General features: G+C 33.6%; 1 protein-coding gene and 1 long non-coding RNA gene across 3 annotated transcripts in view; one reads left to right on the forward strand and one right to left on the reverse strand.

The window, feature by feature from the left end:
- Positions 1–594: 594 nt before the first annotated feature.
- Positions 595–19468, reverse strand: part of LOC149237060 (uncharacterized) — a 162954-nt gene continuing 144080 nt past the window's right edge. The window contains exon 3 of the mRNA XM_089366736.1: positions 595–797. Coding sequence (XP_089222862.1) covers positions 763–797 — 35 coding nt within the window. The 3' untranslated portion in view covers positions 595–762. The remainder of the gene's footprint in view (positions 798–19468) is intronic.
- Positions 12597–19468, forward strand: part of LOC149237061 (uncharacterized) — a 104177-nt gene continuing 97305 nt past the window's right edge. The window contains exon 1 of one of the 2 annotated variants that reach the window (XR_016245230.1): positions 12597–12851. This is a non-coding gene — a long non-coding RNA (uncharacterized LOC149237061). Of the gene's footprint in view, positions 12852–13576; positions 13771–19468 lie in introns of those variants that run through there. The other variant, XR_016245229.1, reaches the window with a different exon arrangement.

Consider the following 19468-nt stretch of genomic DNA (forward strand, 5'->3'; position numbering starts at 1 on the left):
AAAGTGAAATATCGATAGATGATGATAATGAAAACTTTGATTTACGACCAATTTTTGCTACTTCACAAATAGATGAAGAAGATTAGATTTTAAATTTAATGGAAAATAATGAATTTTCCTCATATTGTGAATGAAATCAAAGTTTTCAAAAACAATGTAATATTGAATATCTATCATCTCGTCAAATGACTTTACATTCTACGGAGAAATTTGGCAATTCTTTAATAGAAATTTTTCAAGGGAAAACTTTGAATATTAATGATAATCTGGAAGAATCTCAAAAGAAAAAATTAGTGATAGTTATAAGAACATTCATATGCTTATGCATGGGAATACACTAATATGAAAGGAATTGATCCTAACACTTGTATGCAACATATTTATATTAAAAAAAAATGTCAGACCAATCCGACAACCCTAGAGGAGGATGAATCCAAACCTAAGGGAAATTGTTAAAGAAGAACCACAAAAATTGCTAAATGTGAATTTTAGTTATCCAACACCAGACAGCTAGTGGGTCTCACCATTGGTAATTGTTTCGAAAAAGAATGGGAAATGGAGAGTATGCATTGATTATAGGGAATTGAATAAAGCTACTTTAAAATATCATTTTTCACTTCTTTTTATAGATCAAGTCCTTGATACATTAGCAGGGAAAAAGTATTTTTCATTCTTGGATGGTTTTAATGGATATAACCAAATCCAAGTAGCTCCAGAAGATCAAAATAAAGCAACATTTACCTATCCATGGGGAACTTATGCTTATCGAGTACTTCCTTTTGGGTTATGTAATGCACCTGCAACATTCCAAAGAGCAGTTTTAGGCATTTTTCTTATCTAATTCATGATTGTGTGGAAGTTTACATGGATGATTTTACTGTCTATGGAAAATTTTTTGAAGAAACTCTTAAAATTTTGGAAAAAGTTCTCATTGAGTGTAAAGAAGAAAATCTCTCATTAAACCATGAAAAATGTTTTATGATGTTCATTGAGGGAATTGTTTTAGGCCACCATATTTCAAGAAATGGAATCAAAGTGGATGCATCTAAGATAGAAGTCATTTCTAAATTATTAGTTCCTACTTTTCAAAGGGATGTTAGAAGTTTTCTTGGTTTTACTGGCTATTATAAAATATTTATAGAAAACTTTATGAAGATAGCCTCTCCACTTTTCAAATTGCTTACAAAAGATTGTGAATTCATCTCAAATTCTAATTGCCAGAAAGCCTTTGAAACATTGAAAGAAAACATTTCCGAAGCACCCATTTTAAGAGGGCCAAACTGGAAACTACCCTTTCACATTTTGACTTATACCTTGGATACAGATTTAGGAGTTGTATTAGGACGGAAATATTTAACTCCTTATGCCATTTATTATACATGCAAAAATTTGACCCCTGCAAAGTTGAATTACACTGTAACAGAAAAGGAGTTTTTAGCTATTGTACATGCCATCAATAAATTCAGATATTATATCACTGATTATGAAACTGTCATTCACACAGATCATTCTGCAATTATATATTTAATGAATAAATCAATTACTAATGGCAGAATTACAAAATGGTTATTGTTATTACAAGAATTCAATATTACTATTTTGGATAGACCTGGAAAGGAAAACAAACTTGTTGACTTTCTATCTAGAATCCAAAATGATAATAAAGATGTTCTTGTAGAATATAATTTTTCTGATGAATATATTTTTGCAATATCTATTAAATCTCCTTGGTTTGCAGATATTGCTAACTATTTAGCCACATGGAAGTTACCTTCATATTTGTCTCTTCGAAAAAAAAGAGGTTATTCAAACTAGTGCATCTTATTCATAGATAAATGAAGAATTGTACAAAATAGGACCTAAGTTAATCATCTGAAGATGTGTTAGAGAGGATGAAGTACCAGATATATTAAAAGCTTGTCATGAGGAACCATGTGGAGAACATTTTGTTGATAAAAGAACTGCCTATAAAGTCTTTCTCTTATGATACTATTGGCCTCCTCTTTTTAAGGATGCCAAAGAATATGTTAAGAAATGTGACAGTTGTCAACTAATGGAAAAGTTTGTTTCAGTGAAGTGCCTCTACAACTTTAAGTACTTATTGAACCTTTTGAGAAATGAGCTTTGGATTTTGTTGGTCCAATCAATACACCATTAAGACAAAAAAAGTACATTCTTGTTTGTACAGATTATGTCACAAAATGGGTAGAAGCTAAAGCACTTCCTTTTGCTACTGAAAATGTTGTAGTTTCATTTCTTTTTTAGAATATTTTCACTCATTTTGGTGTCCCAAGGGAAATTGTGACAAATTAAGGTACTCAATTTACATCCAAGTTGGTACAGAAGATAATGGAGGAATACAAAATCAAACATCAGAAGTCTACTCCATATCATCCACAAGCAAATGGACAAGTTGAATCTACCAATAAAGTAATTGAAGCAATTCTTACCAAGATTGTGCATCTGCATAGAAGGGATTGGGCAGAAAAGCTTCCAAAAGCTTTATGGGCATATCGTACCACATGGAGAAACACAACAGGACACACTCCTTATGAACTTGTTTATGGAAAGCAAGTCTTGTTTCCTATTGAGTTCCAGATAAAGACTTTTAAAACAATAGTCAAATTGGGTCTTGATCTATCAGAAGCCCAAAGACAAAGAATGGAGCAATTGAATGAACTTGATGAGATACGACAAGATGTTATTCATAGAACCAATATAGTCCAATAGCAAAGATCCAGGTGGCATGATAAGTTTATCAAAGAAAGAAAATTCCAGCCCAGTGATTGGGCATTGCTTTTTTATTTAAAGTTTAACGATTTTCAAGGAAAATTTCAAACTCATTGGCTTGGTCCTTATGAGATTGAAATTGTCTTTGATAATGGAGCAGTCATAATCAGAACCATTGATGAAGAAAAAGTAACTTTCCTTGTAAATGGTCATAGATTACGAATATATCATAAACCATTAACAAAGGAAGAGTTCATAAGAAATCTGCAAGATAATCTTGATTTGAAGTTGGTCAAGGAAGATTCTTCTTCCTCTCCAACTTAGCCTTCTACTTTCTTTTTCAAATAAAAAACAATCTATATATATATATATATATATGAAAATTAAAAATTTGTATAAACATGAAAACCAACATTGTTGGCATGTTTATACAGAAAATCTAAGTTGAAAACCAAGAATTCTTGGCAGCATAGATTTTCTTTTTAATTCCCTATTCTTGTCCCATTTCTTTTTATTCCTCTTTTGAAAAATAAGACAGCTACAAAATTGTCAATAATCTGCAGCTCTCATGGAATTCCGCAACTGACTTGACAAATTGCAACCAAGGCAAATGAAGATCATGGCAAAAGAAAATTGAATGAAGATCACAACTAAAGCAACCTGAGTACAACCTACAAAAGGACAAATCCAAAAATTAGTAAGGCAAGATAGAAGGTATGTAAATATTAGTTAGATAATAAAGGAAAAAACATTGAATTATGAAATTAAATAGATGATTGCTCATTGCTACCGCCATTTTGTATAATGATTACCCTCATTACAACATGACTTTGGTTCTAACGAAAATATCTATATCTTGTCAAAAGGATATAAATCTGATATGAAACCTTGTTATCATTCAAACTTACTCCCTTCCTTCTGTATATCATCCCACTTCCTTCGCATACCATCACAATTCCTTGCATCATATCCATTCCACTCGGCCCTGTTCCATTACCGAAAACGCCTCACCTATTACCCAAATTTCGTCTCTTTGACCTACTCCATAACCAAACTCCTTCCATAACCCTGTCAAAAAGAGCAATTAGGGACTAAGACTTCTTCAGCATGGGAGTCATTGTACGCTCAGAACTGAATGGGGCTAAATTTCTTGAAGGATACCCACAAGTGAAACAGCAGTTGCAGCAAGCGTAGTGGTTAGAATTTGTTGAAAATTTTGATGGGCATGAGAAAGAAGTTACAAAATCATTTGCTCGGGCATATGATGGTATAGAAGCGGAGATTGGAGACATTAAATTGGTTTTGACAGAGTCATTTGTAGCAGAAGCTACCGGATTACTGAGAATCAGGGAAATATGGTTCAAGAACCAGAAGATTAAGGAGAAAGAATGGGAAGTCTTCCTTAAAAATCCAGGGATGGATATCTCTATATTTAAGAAGTGAATCCCAGTGACAGCCTTAAAAGCTAGATGGAGAAATTTGATATTAATTATTCAAAAATTCATAACTTGTGAAGGTAGATTTGGAAACATGTTATTTTACCATGCTCACCTAATGATGAATTTTCTTGATGGTAATGAAATCAACTTACCATACTTCCTGCTTCATAATTTGAGAAAAATGGTTGGAAACATTGAGAGGAAAATACAGTCCATAAATAATGCCTTGTATGATCATGGGTTAGTGAAACTTTTAATTGAAGCCCATCTGAAAAGGGGATAACTAGGAAGATTTTCTGATTAGAAATCATTTCAAAGAAGTTGACCAAGAAGAACCTAGAAAGAGTAGAAGAAAGTTTCCCTCAAACCCTAAGGAAAACTCACCTGCACAAGAAACACAACAAGATCAGTATTCTAATGATGAAACCCCTCTTACAAGTGTGTTGGAAACTTTTAAGCAGAAAAATGTTAGAAGAAAGATAACCAACAATAAAGGGAAAAGTACATCAAAAGGAGAAACAAAACAAGAAAAGGTTAAAAAGTGTCCTCGTACTACTAAAAAATCACCATCGACTATAAGAAGAAGTGCAAGGCTTAACAAACCAATACGTGCACAATGTCATCAATCTCCAGAATTCATTAATTTATAAGAAGAGGAACTGAGAGTTCCATCACTAGTTGCAAGTTCGGCTAGGAAAACTCTAGAAATTGATCTTGTCCAGCAAGAAATATACGACTACATAAAATCTTTGGAAGAGCTACAAGAAAAATTATTGAATCATCCTCAAATCGAGAAGAAATTTTAAATGAAGGAATTCATTTTGATCCTCCAGAAGAACCCCAAATTGTAAACACTCTTAAGCAGGAAATCTATGAATTGGAGGTATTAAATAGACATTTGAAGCAGGAACATGAAACACTAAAGGTACAAAATGAAATCCAGAGAACTCAAAATGATAACATCTTGTTACATCTTGGTTTATGGTATGAGAAAAATAAGAAATTGAAAGCTAAAAATAAATTTCTTAAGAAAAAGGTCATAAGTTTGCAGTACAAGATCTTGATGAAGAAACCAAGGACAGCAGTCAATATCAGGAAAGCAAGAAGAACTAACTTAGATATTCTTGCTCAAGCCTCTAAAGAAGCTTAATAACAGAGAAGGATTACAAAATTTTGAAATTTTGTGCATGAGGACATGCAATGTCTTCTGTGTGGGGGAATGTTGAAGCCCAAAATTGTCTCTTTTTGACAACCTTCTTACACTCCATCCTCCTTTTTTACACTAATAACTCTAATTAAACATCATTTTACAAGGTTCATGGCAATAGTAGGTACTTAAACATCTTTTATTTCATAAGTTTCGTTGTTCTTTATTATTTAACTCAATATTTGCATAAGCTACTGAATTGCACCAATTATGTAGCGAATGACTGATTCTGTAGCATAGTTGAAGGTTCGATGGGTTCTGGAACTCCAACCGAGGAACGAGACATATGGGCAAGTGGCTAATAGCTGGCATAATGATATTTACCTATCTTCATGACATGGATCGATGATAAGAACAATGTATAAGTCTAGTCAACGCGAAAGTCAACCAGTGAAGAAGGAGCCGAAAGAGAACAAAGCGAGCAAGAAAATTAATGGAAACAAATATTTAGCCTCATGATTTGCTTCTCTTATAGGAAATCATGAGGAAATCATGTCATATTATCTTCCAATGTTATTTTTAGTCTCTATCAAGTAGGATAAGCTCATAAATCTCTAAAACAGATATTGATAGAGGTTATAAATCTACCTCTTGGCATGATATACCACAGACCTGAATATTATTTTTTAAAACTCTATTTTGCATTTGTAAAGACAAGTTTGATCATTCTGATGACAAATTGTCTTGATGCATATTTAGTTTCCGAGTAATCGTGTGTACCTACAACTCACAAGAGGGCCCCCTGGAGCTGTAAGGTCTTACTTATTTTTAGACAGTGTTCAGTTTTTCATTTTATATCGCCTTGAATTATTTTATCTAACCTTTCAGTTTCAATTGTTAATGAATGCTTTTGACAGTGATAACAGAGTATGTTGTGTTTAATCAATTTGTTGTAGGATGGATAAAATAGCTCGAGATCTCTTATGCACATAAGAATTTGTGGACAGAGTGTGAAATGATTTGAGATTTGAAATAGAGTTTAAGTTACATTTGAGTGAAGAAGATTTTGATTTATATTAAGAGTGATATTTTAGATTAATTCCCTTTTCTGTTGAAAGTAATTTGGGTTTGATTATTTAGTCTTCTATTTCAGAGTAACTTTAAATCTACAAGTGTCATCTTTCTTTTAAGCAAGTGTGATAATTTTAGTTTCAAGCAAGTGTGATAAACTTAGTTTCATTTCTGTTAAGTGTGACATCTCTACTTTATGTAAGAATGATAGTTGTTTTAATAAATTTGAAGTAACATATGTGCATAAAGATATCTCAATTTAATTTAGAAATTGTTTACATCATAAGGACTTCTAGCACATGCAGTGCACATACACTTCATCAGTTTACAAGCCCTGGTCGATAATTTACGTAGTAATTTAACATCAATTAAATTACCAAACAGTATCATAATTTTAGATCCATATTGGTTAAGTATTTTTTGTGTGGCAATTGATCTAATAGATTGTCGATCCTGCACATAAGGTACCAATTCTCGAGCATAATTTTGTTTAATGCTTTGTAATTGATGCACATTTGCCAAATCCAATCCTTCTTTGGTATAATTATGATGAGTGATCAATAAGGTGAGATGCTTGTTCAAATCACACACTACTCTATTTGTTATTGCAATTACTTCTTCACTTCATTTGCTTTAAGAATGCACTATTTATACAACATGATATTAGGCAATGGAGAGTTTGGTAATAATTGCATTTCGTGCTCTACTTCCCACTTGAGTGGTAGCCCTTAGGTTCCTGAAACTCTCTTATGTATGCTTGTAGCAACTCCTCCAATTAATGGTTCTACTCTTTATTAGACCCTTCTAGGGATACCTTTGCCCTTGTAGACTCATCATTAAACTAATTTTCTCTTAAGAAAAGTAAAACATATTGCTTATTGGAACTAATCAAGGTCTTGGCTTGGTTGGTATTTACCAGTGAAATATTTAACTTGCCCTTATGTATGTTGATGTGAAGGACTTCTCATCCTTTCTGAAGTGATACTAGTTAGATCTCCACATGAAGATTGCATCCCTAATATACATGTAGGGACTATGAAATTAGCCTATGAACCAAAGTCGAATAGAGTATCTATCTTGGTTTTCTTGACTTGGATCTTAATGTCAAAGTGCTTAGTCATCTCCTTATCTTCCTAATGATGAAGGTTACTCAATTCACCTCCTTTTGCATTGATGTGCAGACAATCTTTCTGTCCACACTAGAGCTACTTTTGACCTAATTGCTCAAATTTATGGCTAGAAGATTTTTTTCTTTGCATCTTTCTTGTAGTTCTTGGAGTTTAACTATGGAGGTATTTCTTAGCACGTTTCCTCAATGTGCCCATCAAAGTTGGAATAGTTACTAGGATCCTTGCATTTATGTGTAGTGGTTGTCGCCTTCTTCTCCTTTCCCTCTTTCCACTTCTTCTTCCCCTCCCTGAACCTTCTCGATGCTCTTTTTGCTTGGAATTGTTTCGTTGCCCTTTTTCATGGTCTTTGCTTTTCAAATATTGTGCCTATACACATTTTGTCCACTTTCCTTGGCTTGATGATCATCACTTTCTTTCATAGATGGCTATGTAGACCCCAAGATACTTGAGTACAATTGGGTTCTTAGGAGAGATACCTAGCATGATGGCCATCTTTCTAAACTCAAAGGTGTACTCTTATGTATTATTTCCCCACATTTACCTAAAGTAATGTCATCGGATCCATTGGTGCTCTACATACCCAATAGGGTAAAATTGTGTTATAATGAGGGTTTTGAAGTTCTTCCACCTTGTTGCCAGCATATCACCCTCCAGCCTAAGTGTTTCCATATGGATGTCTCGCTAGCTTAAAGCATGGCCTCTAACTTTAGTCTAGAAAATGAAATATTTTGCTCTTCATCTATATGGTGAACATTGAAATAAATGTCTAGTTTTTGCAACCAACGATTCAATTTTAATGCATCAATCTCACCACATTATGGCTTTCATGTCCACATTTGCTTCCATCTTGAATAGGGATTGTAAGGTTAATGAAACTCAAACTCAGCTGCTCCTTCTCAGGCACTTTCCCCGACTCCTTTTTTGGGTCTTCTTGATCTCTTAAAATCCTCTATGATTTGACCTCTAAGTTAGAGCCTCCATCCTATCCAAATGGTTCAACCTTGCTTGTTAGAGCCGCCACGAGGAGGCTCATATTGTTATTGATGTTGGAAACTTGTAGTTCCAACCTCAAAAATATTCCTTTTGCTAGATCATAAAGGTTATTGTGAATAGGCTCGTCAACCATGGCTAGAGTTCTATGACTTTATTAAACCAATTCCTAAATCCCTACAACTTCCTAAAAAATACCCCAAAGAAAATTGTTATGATACCAATACAATTTGTAAACTTCCATGGATATTACACTAGAATAGATTGTCACAACAAATTTGATGAAATAACTTAAATCTATATTATGTAGGTTAAGTTCCTTCAAATCCCATATTCTTTAGTTAATGGTTTTATGCTTAAATGCATGAAATAAATGAAATGCAAAGAATACAGAACAAAAAAATACACACACCATCCACAAATAAACACAAACTTTATGCTACAAAACTCTTACAGGAGAAAACCTAACTAGAAGATGAGGTTACTCTGCTCTCTTTTCTTTGGTAATGAAATGTGCAAGTACAAAGAAAAATGGTACTCTATGGGGTTACTTGAGACATGTGGCTTTTCAAGTTGTTATAGAATCTTAACCCCCTATGTTTTTCTCCTAAATTCCCACTCCTAGTTGATATGCTTAACTATGGAACAAAAGACAATAACATAGAATGGAACCCTTACTTCTCTTAGCAACCTGAATTTTAACATAGCTAGACAACCATCTAGAGGTAAGGATTGACTTCCTCAACCTTCAATTAGTGATAAGGTTCTTGGACTTTCTAGACACTACTTGAAATCCAACACATGGCTAGTCATACATGTATGAGTAATGTGATTGAGATGGCATCCACTCATACCATGGTCGTCAACTAGGTAGATCGAATTGTGGGAGGCATAAATTTCTCATATGAGCTTTGATTGATGTAATTCTTGCATTGTTGGAAAGGTCTTGGTGTGTAAAATATTATATATTGGTCCATAGTAAGTTTGGGACCATAAACAATTGTTATTAGAGGCCTCCAATGGATCTAGAAGAAGAATTCAGGAAATTTCCAACCCAAAATTTCCAAACTAGAACCATTGCTAAAATGACCCTATAAGATGATTCCTCCAATTGTATCCACTCTGAAAGAATTGAGATAGATAAAATATATATATAATGATTCCTTTACATAGAGAATGTTTTTATGATGAGGAAAGAGTCCCCCCTTATTAATGTGACAATGATTCTTTTTTCTTTAAACATGCACAAACCTTTAACTATTGCCATAACTTTTACTTCATTATTGGTAGCAACTCTCAGTCCTCAAGCAAATTCTTTTCCATATTCTCCCATGAGAATATAAAAATCCACCCCAATCCACACAATAGTCCTCTTTTTAAAACAATAAAAATTATGAGATTTAAACAATATACCAATCATAAACATTATATCCTCGGTTACAACTACAAGTTAACTCTTATATTTTCTCACATATGAACATACAAGCCTTCATGTTTATTGCTACAAGACCACAACCACTCATGTCATAATCTCTAGTACAGGAATACCCTCTTTTTATATTGTTTAGTTTCTAATTAATCATCATAATATTGATATAAAAATATAACAAACACTGAAATATTATACTTTTGTTGAATTATGTTAAGTTCAGGCAACTTTGGTTTACTTTGATTACTCTAGTTTATTTATTTTTTCTTTTGGTTGGTTTCTAGTAAATCTTATTGATTTTAGTTAACTTTAATTGAATTTAGTTGACTAAAGTTTATTTTCATTCACTACGGTTGTGTTTGGTTAAATATGGTTATTTTTAGTTAATTTTCATTAACTTTTATATATAATGGTTTGGTTAATATTAATTGATTTTCATAGATTTTGGTTGAACTGACTGACTTTGATGGATAATAATCAACTTTTGTTGATTATGGTTGATTTAAATGAGTTTAGTTGCATATGTTTGACCTTTTACCTTTTGTTGAACATTATCAATTTTAGTTGCTTATGTTTGACCTTTTACCTTTTGTTGAACATTATCAATTTTGATTGATTTTCAGTTAGTTCAATATGATTGAATTTTGCTGACTGTAAATTGAAATGTGTTCTCATTGTAATTGATCACAATTAATTTTGTAATTCATTTAAATTTAATTTAATTGATTATAGTTGATAATATATGACTTTGATAAATTAGCACTGATGGGTAGCTCAGTTGGTTGAAGCCTCCCCACCAAGTGTGTTTTTCCCTCTGTCACGAGGCATGAGTTCAATTGGGTTCATCGAGATCGGGCTCTATGTGTTGAGTCCGTTATTACAAGAAAAAAATGCATTTGTTTAATTATAGTCTATTGCAATTAACTATATAAAAATCATAAATTAAACCTATTATGTATATGAAAAAGAGCTAACTATCATATATATGATTTAGTGAAAAATTAAAAAAAAATATTGAAAATTTAGCTTCATTTTCAAAAATTCAAATTTATATACAACAAAATATCATTATAAATGAGTAACTAAATATAAAATTCAGAGTTATATTACATATTGTTTTTATAAATTAATATATTGAAAATTAAAACCATTTAAAAAATAAATTATAGCTAAATGAAAAATTAAAGAATTCGAAAATATTAAGATTACTTAAAGAGATGATTAACCCAATCTAAAATGTCATACTTACATTAAATCTCTGTTTCAGAATATATTTAACAACCCAATCTAAAATGTTATACCTACATTAAATCTCTGTTTCAGAATATATTTAACATGGTTAATCTTCATGTATTGTTGACTCATCAAAATTATATAAATTTACAATTTTTTTAAATAAAAATAAAATGTTAAAATCTAATTTCTTTTATATCAAAATTATATATATATATATAATATAAAATTAAAATGCTAAAAACAAAAATTTTATGAAATTGATTTTAATAATCAATCATCATCCTGATTAATAATTACTATAAAATATATTTACAAGACCAAAAATAATACAAAACATTTTATAATTAAAATAAAAATTAATTTTATGAAACATAGAACATATTAAACTTCTGGCCAAGCATGAGCTCGTTTTAAAGGGATTTTTGGTTAAGCATTTTATGGTTAAGTATATTTTGGAGTGAGTAAGTAGGTAAATTTATTTATTTAAGAAATTTCGGTAATTTTAATCATTATTAATTTAGAGTTTATATAGAAAGAACAATACTTTATATTATCATCATTTAAACTATATTTAATAACAAGGATATTACTTTTTTATCCCAACAAAACTAATAAATTAAAAACTATTAGTTTGCTTATCAAATTTTGATATTTTTCCAATATTTTTACGAGTGTGAGAATAATAGAACGGATAGATTTCATCCATTAATAGATTGCTGTGCAAATTTTTAAATTAAAAATTATTATTTTGCTTATCAAATTTTGATAATTTTCCCAATTTTTTTATAAGTGCATTGGAAAAAAAGAACGGATAGCTTTCATCTATCAATAGATTGCTCTGCAAATTATTAAAATATGTGCGGGATTGATTTGGATTAAAAATATATGCAGAGTTCAAATTTTTTTATAAAATTTGGTGGTAAAAGATAAAAGACAAAATAAGGACAGAACAAAATTTTTAAATTTAATAGTTTATAGAATTTTGGATTGAAAATAAATAAATGCACTGTTAATACACTCTTTGCGAAAAATGAATTAAAATCATTAATTCAAATCATTGTAAATGATTCCCCTTACCTAAACCTTTGAAAAAAAAAATATAAACATCTTTAATTCAGATCATTGTGGATGATTCCACTTATAAACAGCTTTAAAGGTAGCAAAACACCAGATTCTAATCCTACACTGTTACACTAACGGGACAAGATCTTTAAATTTATTCAAAAAGAAAGATCTAAGCAATACTAATTTTAAATCTAAAATATTTTAAAAGTTTAAGTAGTATAGACCATGAATGGAATTAACTTATCGTAAAGGTTAAAAAAGCGTTACAGGGCTGCCGTGGAGATATATACGAAATACGAACATGGCCATGACCCGTGATGTGTCCAACAACATATACAATTTAGCTGGCATGACGCACAGCGTGACTTATATCATTGTTGGAATACTTGTAACATAAGGAACAAAAGAGTGCATTGTGTTAGAAGATCATGGTTTTGTAGATTTTAATGGTGACGTTGGCATCTGGAAATGCCCGGGCTCTCTCACAGGGGACTGAGCCAATTATAGTGGTGAACAAGGACCAACTACAAAATAAATTGTGACATGAAAGAGAGGGGGAAAGAGCAGAGATAACGATAAAGGAGAAGATGAGCCTAAATTCAAATCTTGAAGATGTGAGTAGGGTTAATTTGAGTTTGGTGTTGCGATAATGGTTGGGATTGTAGTGTTGATAGTGACCATTACGATGGAATTGTCAGTTTAGTACAAGTTCACAAGCGGGGCTCAACTCATTTGGCAGCGGTGCTCTTCTTCATAGCCAAGTTCACAAGCGGGGCTCAACTCATTTGGCAGCGGTGCTCTTCTTCATAGCCAATTTAGAGCGAAAAAGTCTAAACATTTTACTTTTCAAATGTTTGTTTCGAATGATATTCACTTCATTCACTTATATTATTTTTAGTGAAATTATATTTTTGAATGTATAAATAGATTAAGTGCTTTGAAAAACTTTATTGCACCAGAATCATGCAATCTCAACAACTGATATTTGCAATTCCAGCAATTATTCCAAATTTTCCCTGGATTTTGAACAAGACTGATTGGAACGATGTGACCAGCAAAGGTTTAAAAAGTATCATGTTTAGACTACTATATTTAGATTCATTCCAAGAAGACCATTTGCACCAAATCAAGATAAAATGTAGATGGTAGACCTACTAATCAATCCAAAAATAAAATTAAAAACGATAAGTTAAAAAGGTCATAAATTAGAAGCAAAAACAACTAAATGACTACCTTAAAAAGTAGTAAAAAATCCAAATAACTTCAAGACTAAACTTCCGTTAAAGGGAGTCTTGTTTGGCATTGCTAATGATGGAATTTGTATCCTTGGAACACTAGAGCTCATGGTCCTTCGATTAAAAAAGGACGGAAGCAAAGAAACCAGACACCGTTTTCATCCAGGAAACTATTCTTAGGGACTCGGGGATGGTTGAAATAGGATACTATATTAGGAAATCAGTTGTGCGCATCACTAGAGGAGCTTCGGGAATTAAAGGAGGATTAATCATTATGTGGAATCACGAAGTTGTTGAGGTAATAAGTCTATATCGGCAAATCCTGGATCACAACTAAAATCATATATAAATAATAGGATACAACAATCTTTATCATTAATGTATGAGCATGTTTTACCCTTGTTAAAACCAGGAGATCCTGGATGCTCCCTCCTCTCAGCGGAGCGCTTAACCACAGTTAAAATCATATATAAGCAATGGGATAAGACTCCACGTATGGCCAATATATATGAGCTTGTTTTACCCTTTTAAAGCGAAGTTGGCAACCCATCCTCACAGTCGAGCACTCAATCTTTGTAGATCTTCCATGGGTGGTTAGGAATTATTTCAATCGAATCCCTGGACCTTGCAAGAAAAAAGGGGTATAAAGGGAGATATGGGATCTATTCTTTCAAACGTTCACATCCTCAAACTCTCTAGTTTACATTCAGCATAGTAATGATTAGCACACTTGGAACAATCGTAGAAAAGGGATAGGCTTCATTATGAAGAGATTAGATGTATTTCTAATCTCTGAAGACTAAGCGAGAAGAAAATTTTAGCTCTGATTCTTTCATTCATAAAGGAGCTACCTTTAATCATTGGTCAATAGACTTAAACAAACCTAGGTAAAGACTATCATATCCCCAATGTTCCTTTCCATTTTGAAGCTATGTGGTGTGTGACTACTCAAACCTTTGCATTCCCATCTCTCACCGGTGGTAGAATGATCCCATCCCTACAAGATCTAAGATGTTTTGTATTCATAAAAGCTCCAATATTTGGAATCCAGATTGAAGTCTTGGAACAAGTTTTTATTAACATATGCTCAGAGAAACATTCTATAGAAGCAGAAATGCAACTTTTACAGGAAGTTATTGAGAAAGCAAGGCTATCTCAAACTTTAAGATCAAGAGAAGAAAATCTTGTTGGGAAACTGGACAAGATTTATTACAGAGAAGAAATCTTGTGGAAGCAGAAACCCAGAGATCGGTGGTTGGAGGGAGATAAAAAAAACTCCATATTTTTGCACAAACCCTGCCTTCAAAGAAGAGCCCAAAATAGAGTTTCATCCATATCCTCTGAGATGGCACCATTCTAAATTCCCACAAGGAAATATGATTTCAAGCCTTGAGGTACTTTAAAAAAATTCTAACTCTTGCTTTGTTGCATCAAAAGATAGAGAAGTAAATCTTGGTTGCATCCCCAAACTTTTATAGAGGAGAAATTCCTCCCTGCTTAATCCAATTTTTCCTGCAAAACTACATGAGGTAAAATTTTAAATGAAGAAAGGGAAAGCCCTAGACAAATGGGTTTCCCATCGATTTCTTCTAAAAGATGCAGGAAGTTGTCAAAATATATTTTGGTAGAGAATTTCAATGATCCAGAGCTCTATTCAGGGCTCCAAATTCAACTTTGCTTTATTTAATCCCTAAAAAGGATAGAGCTCAGAACTTTAACAGTTTCAAGGTTATTTCCTATTTATAAAATCATAACAAAGACTATGGCATCTAAACTCAAAGCTCTACTTCCCAATATTATAGGGTTATCTTGCCAACGGGGAAATTTCAGATTGCCCTATTCCAGTGCAGGAATCCAATCATCACCCAACAAACTAAACAGCCGATGGAATGTCCCTGAAGTTGGATTTGTCCAAAGCTTATGACAAGTTTCAATGGGATTTATCCTTCAAGTTCATAACATATTTGGTTTTAGCTCCGCATGGATTGATTAGGTCTCCAGTTGTTTTTTTCGTTGCCTCCATTGTAGTGCTAATAAATGGTGGAGTGACTGATTTCTTTAGGTCTGCAAGAGGCTTTCAACAAGGATGCCCTCTATCCCCTTTTTGTTTATTAGTATATATGGAAGCTCTGGGAATAGATATCTCTCAAACTAGACATGAAGGCTTTTTGAAAGATATTCAAATTTCTCCAAGTTTGGCTCCAAATGCTCATTCATTACTCATGGATTATGGGAGCAACCCAATCAAGAAAGAAAAAGTTTTCAAATAAATCCTTGATTTTTTTGAACTATCCTCAGGTCAACAAAGTAATAAAAATGAATAATATATAAATAAATTTGATGACCATTTCCAGTTGATTTCAGAAATTATGGGATACCATCAAGAGGAATTCCCAACTAGCTAATTATTTTCCCCTCACAGCAATCAGTATTGGTAGAATCAGATGGGATTCTATCAATGATAAAATCTAGTGAAGAGTTGAATAATGGGCTAATTGAAGCTTATTCTTAGCTGGGAGAGTCATGTATTTCCTCTATTCTTCATTCAACATCAATATTTTTAAGCTCCATACTAATACTCATATAAGAATGAGTGGAGATGTAGAAAAAGTTCTCATAAATTTTCTATCGCAAGGAAGTATGCACAACAAAAAAATTCCACTTGCTTGCATGATCTAATGTATCAAACCACAAGTGGGTAGGTGGATCTAGGCTGAAAACGCTGAAATTGTTGAGTAAGGCTTTGGCAGTGAAACACCTATAGCAATTCATTTCCTCCAGTCATGCTCTGAGGAGTAAAATTCATAGGCGAAATATATTCCATTTGGTAATCCTGTATATATTTCTATGAGTTACTCCAACTTGGAACAGCATGCTCAACAGTAGTGATATTATCATGAAACATAATTTTCTGAGAGACTGGGGAAGGCATTGCTCCATTATGGAACTCATCATGAAATGGTTTCCCTCCTTTACCAGGAAATTTGGACTTTTCCTTAAGTTAGATCATAAATAAGACCCAACCTATTGGGATCAATCACACGATGACCTGTTCAAAAGATGGAAAAGGCTCAATTCCTGGCCCATCAAATCAGAAGAGTACTGAAATCAATTAGATGATGACCCCTTCAAAAGATGGAGAGGCCTCAATTCCTAGCCCATTGATATGGACCAAAATTCATTGGATGAAGAATTACAACTACAAAAAGTACAAGGGACTCTTAGAAGTTAGGATCACCTTCAATTGGGTAGTGGGGAAAGAGGAAAATATATTGTCAAGGAAGGCTATTTAAAGACTTTGGAAAAAGAGGAGAATCTCTTATCATTGGAACATTGGAATGTAAATTTGGCATCCCAAGCAACATATGAAAAATTTGATGTTTTGTTGTGTTCTTCATGAAGAATTTTTTTTCTTAGGAGAGGTGTTACATTATAGAGTTATTCAAGGACCCTCCAGCTGCTTTGGTTGCGTGAAAGCACAAGAAGACAATTTGCATACTCTCCTAGTAAGTGACTTTGAAAAATAAGTGTGACAACTTTGGATTAATTTTGTAGGGATTTTACGCTAAAGGTAATAGAGGTCGAGTCTCTTTTCTTTGAGAAGGGCAGCCTCTCTAACATCTGAAATTCTACATGAAGTTGCCCCATGCATCATTATCTAGCCTTTGTGGAAGCTCGAAAGAAGAGAATTTTCAAGGATGTGTTCCAAACCCTAGAAGAGGTCTAGGATGCCATAATAAAGAACTTTAAACAAGTTCTCATTTGCTATAACCCTGATCAAATTTATTCCAATGAAGAAAGGCAACTCTTAAAACCCCTCTTAACATTGAATCTAAATCTATGATCCACCTAATAAACATAAACAGGAGGAAGAATAGGAACCCCATCAACAAGGTTAGTTACAATTCAATACTGGTAGCATTGGACATGTGTTCTAGTCTCGATTTGTGTCTAAGAAGTCTAAGGAACAGGAGATCTCCAAAACCTACAAAAGGTTTCACGAGATAAGCTTGTGAAATTCCTTAAGTAAATTAATTAGCCATCATTTAAAGTTTTCCTAAGTTTAACATAGGAAAATTGGTTGATTAACGAAAATTAATTAAGGATGATTAAGAATGCTCTAGAGACTCACATGGATCAAGTCTAAGATGATGTTAGTCGTTAATGAGGATCTAATCGTGGTCGTTGAAGCTCCAGCGAGAGATTATAAGAGCAAGTCAATGGTATGGAGAGAGACACAAGAGGGGAGCGAATTCCTTGGCAAATTGGGCTATCAAGTTGCAGAGATTCAGCAAGTGAGTTCGAGCCAGAGAAGGAGAGCATCAGTGGTTGAGGGAGCAACAAAGAGAACAAGGGGGGATTTTCCCAACAGTTTTCTAGTGCCAGAGAGGTAGGAAGAAGAAGATTGAATAGCTAGTGTGAGTAACCAGAAACCCCAGTGCGTGTGTCGGAAAGGGAGTTGTTTCAAGTACTGGAGGCCAAGAGATCACCTGGAAGGCAAGGCAAGTCATTTCCAGAGGCAGAGGGAGGTTGGAAAGCTCAGTTGGAGTCAAATTGCAAGCAATACAAATTTCCTAGGCCAGCAGTGCGAGTTCCAAGCAAGTTGTGTTGTTAGGGAGAGAACAAGCAGGCCAAAGGGAGGTCGAGTTTGTCTGTAGAGGGAAAATTTTTCTCTATATTATTTTTGCCAGATTATTTCTAGATGATAGCCAGTTGGGCATCCAAATATTGTACTTAGATTTTTACTCCTACATAATAATAAGATAAACCTCCAACTATTGCAGCGGTTTTCCCTTCAAGGTTTTTCTGAGGACTATTAATCCAAAAATTATTGTGTCAATTTTCTTGTGTGCATAATTTTCTCAGCTTCCAGTTTATTTTCCGCATCGTACTTTATTTTTGGTGAAGATTGCAATTGTGAGTTTAACGATATTTGTCATAATAACAAATAAACTGCAAAACAGTTAGGAGATAAATTTTCAATAACTGCAATCAAGAAATTTTCACATGGTATCAAAGCATTGAAGATCATATCAAAGACTCAAAAGCAAGAGGAGAAAATTGTGTAGCTTCTGAGGGAGATCTGGGCACGATTTCTCCATATCTACGCAGGCCAGCCAGGGGTGCGAATTGCAGAGGTAGTGTGGTTTGATTTCCAGTTCCAGGTGGAGGAAAATTCGAACAACCTCAGTGGCAGAATTTGCAAGCAAAGGATTTTTCGAATAGAGGGTTTCGATAAGCAAATCAGTGAATTCGTTGAGAAGATCTGGGAGCAATGATTTTGCAGTGAGGGTTTTAGTTTGCACAAGGATAGGAAGAGAAAAGCACACTAAGAGAAATTTCCAAAGTTTCTCAGAGGGTTTCCAATTTCCAGTTTCCAGGAGGAAACCAGAGATTTCTAGTGGCAGAGGGTTGTAGCAGGCAAAGTAATTTTCCAGTGTGAGTTTGACAGACTAGCCAATTCGAGTTGTAGAGAATGCAAATCGTGTGCCAGTTTCTAGAGAATGACTTATGGAAGACTAAGCAAGTAGTCTTAGTGAGGAACTGAAGGTAGAGTATTAATCGGAGAAGGGCATCCAAAGGCAGGTCTACGCATTCCTCAAGGAGTACGAGTAGCAGAAGAGAGGCCAAGCAAGGAAGAGAAGGAGATTTCCAATTTTAGTTTCCAATTATTTGAGTTTCGCATAGATGGCAGAAGCAGGTCTCAGAGATCAGGATAGACTTGACGGAGCCTCAAACTTTGGTGTATGGAAGGTGTTGACCACTACATGTCAACGACCCATAGCATCACACCCCCTTTTTCGCAAAAGGGATAGTGCCTGATCAATGTGTTCCTGCCATCCAGCTATCATCGTCAGCCTCAGGATCATGTTATAATGTAAACCCATTCTGCATGTTTATAATGTAAATAATCTCAGCAGATCCGTGTCGTGTATGTAATTACCTAGGTAAACCTAATTTTTTGGTGACAATCTACATTCCGGGAGGTTTTTTGC

Source organism: Pinus tabuliformis, chromosome 8, assembly GCF_031772625.1.
Source record: "Pinus tabuliformis cultivar Carrire ecotype Pingquan chromosome 8, CPIR1, whole genome shotgun sequence".
Lineage (NCBI taxonomy): Eukaryota > Viridiplantae > Streptophyta > Pinopsida > Pinales > Pinaceae > Pinus > Pinus tabuliformis.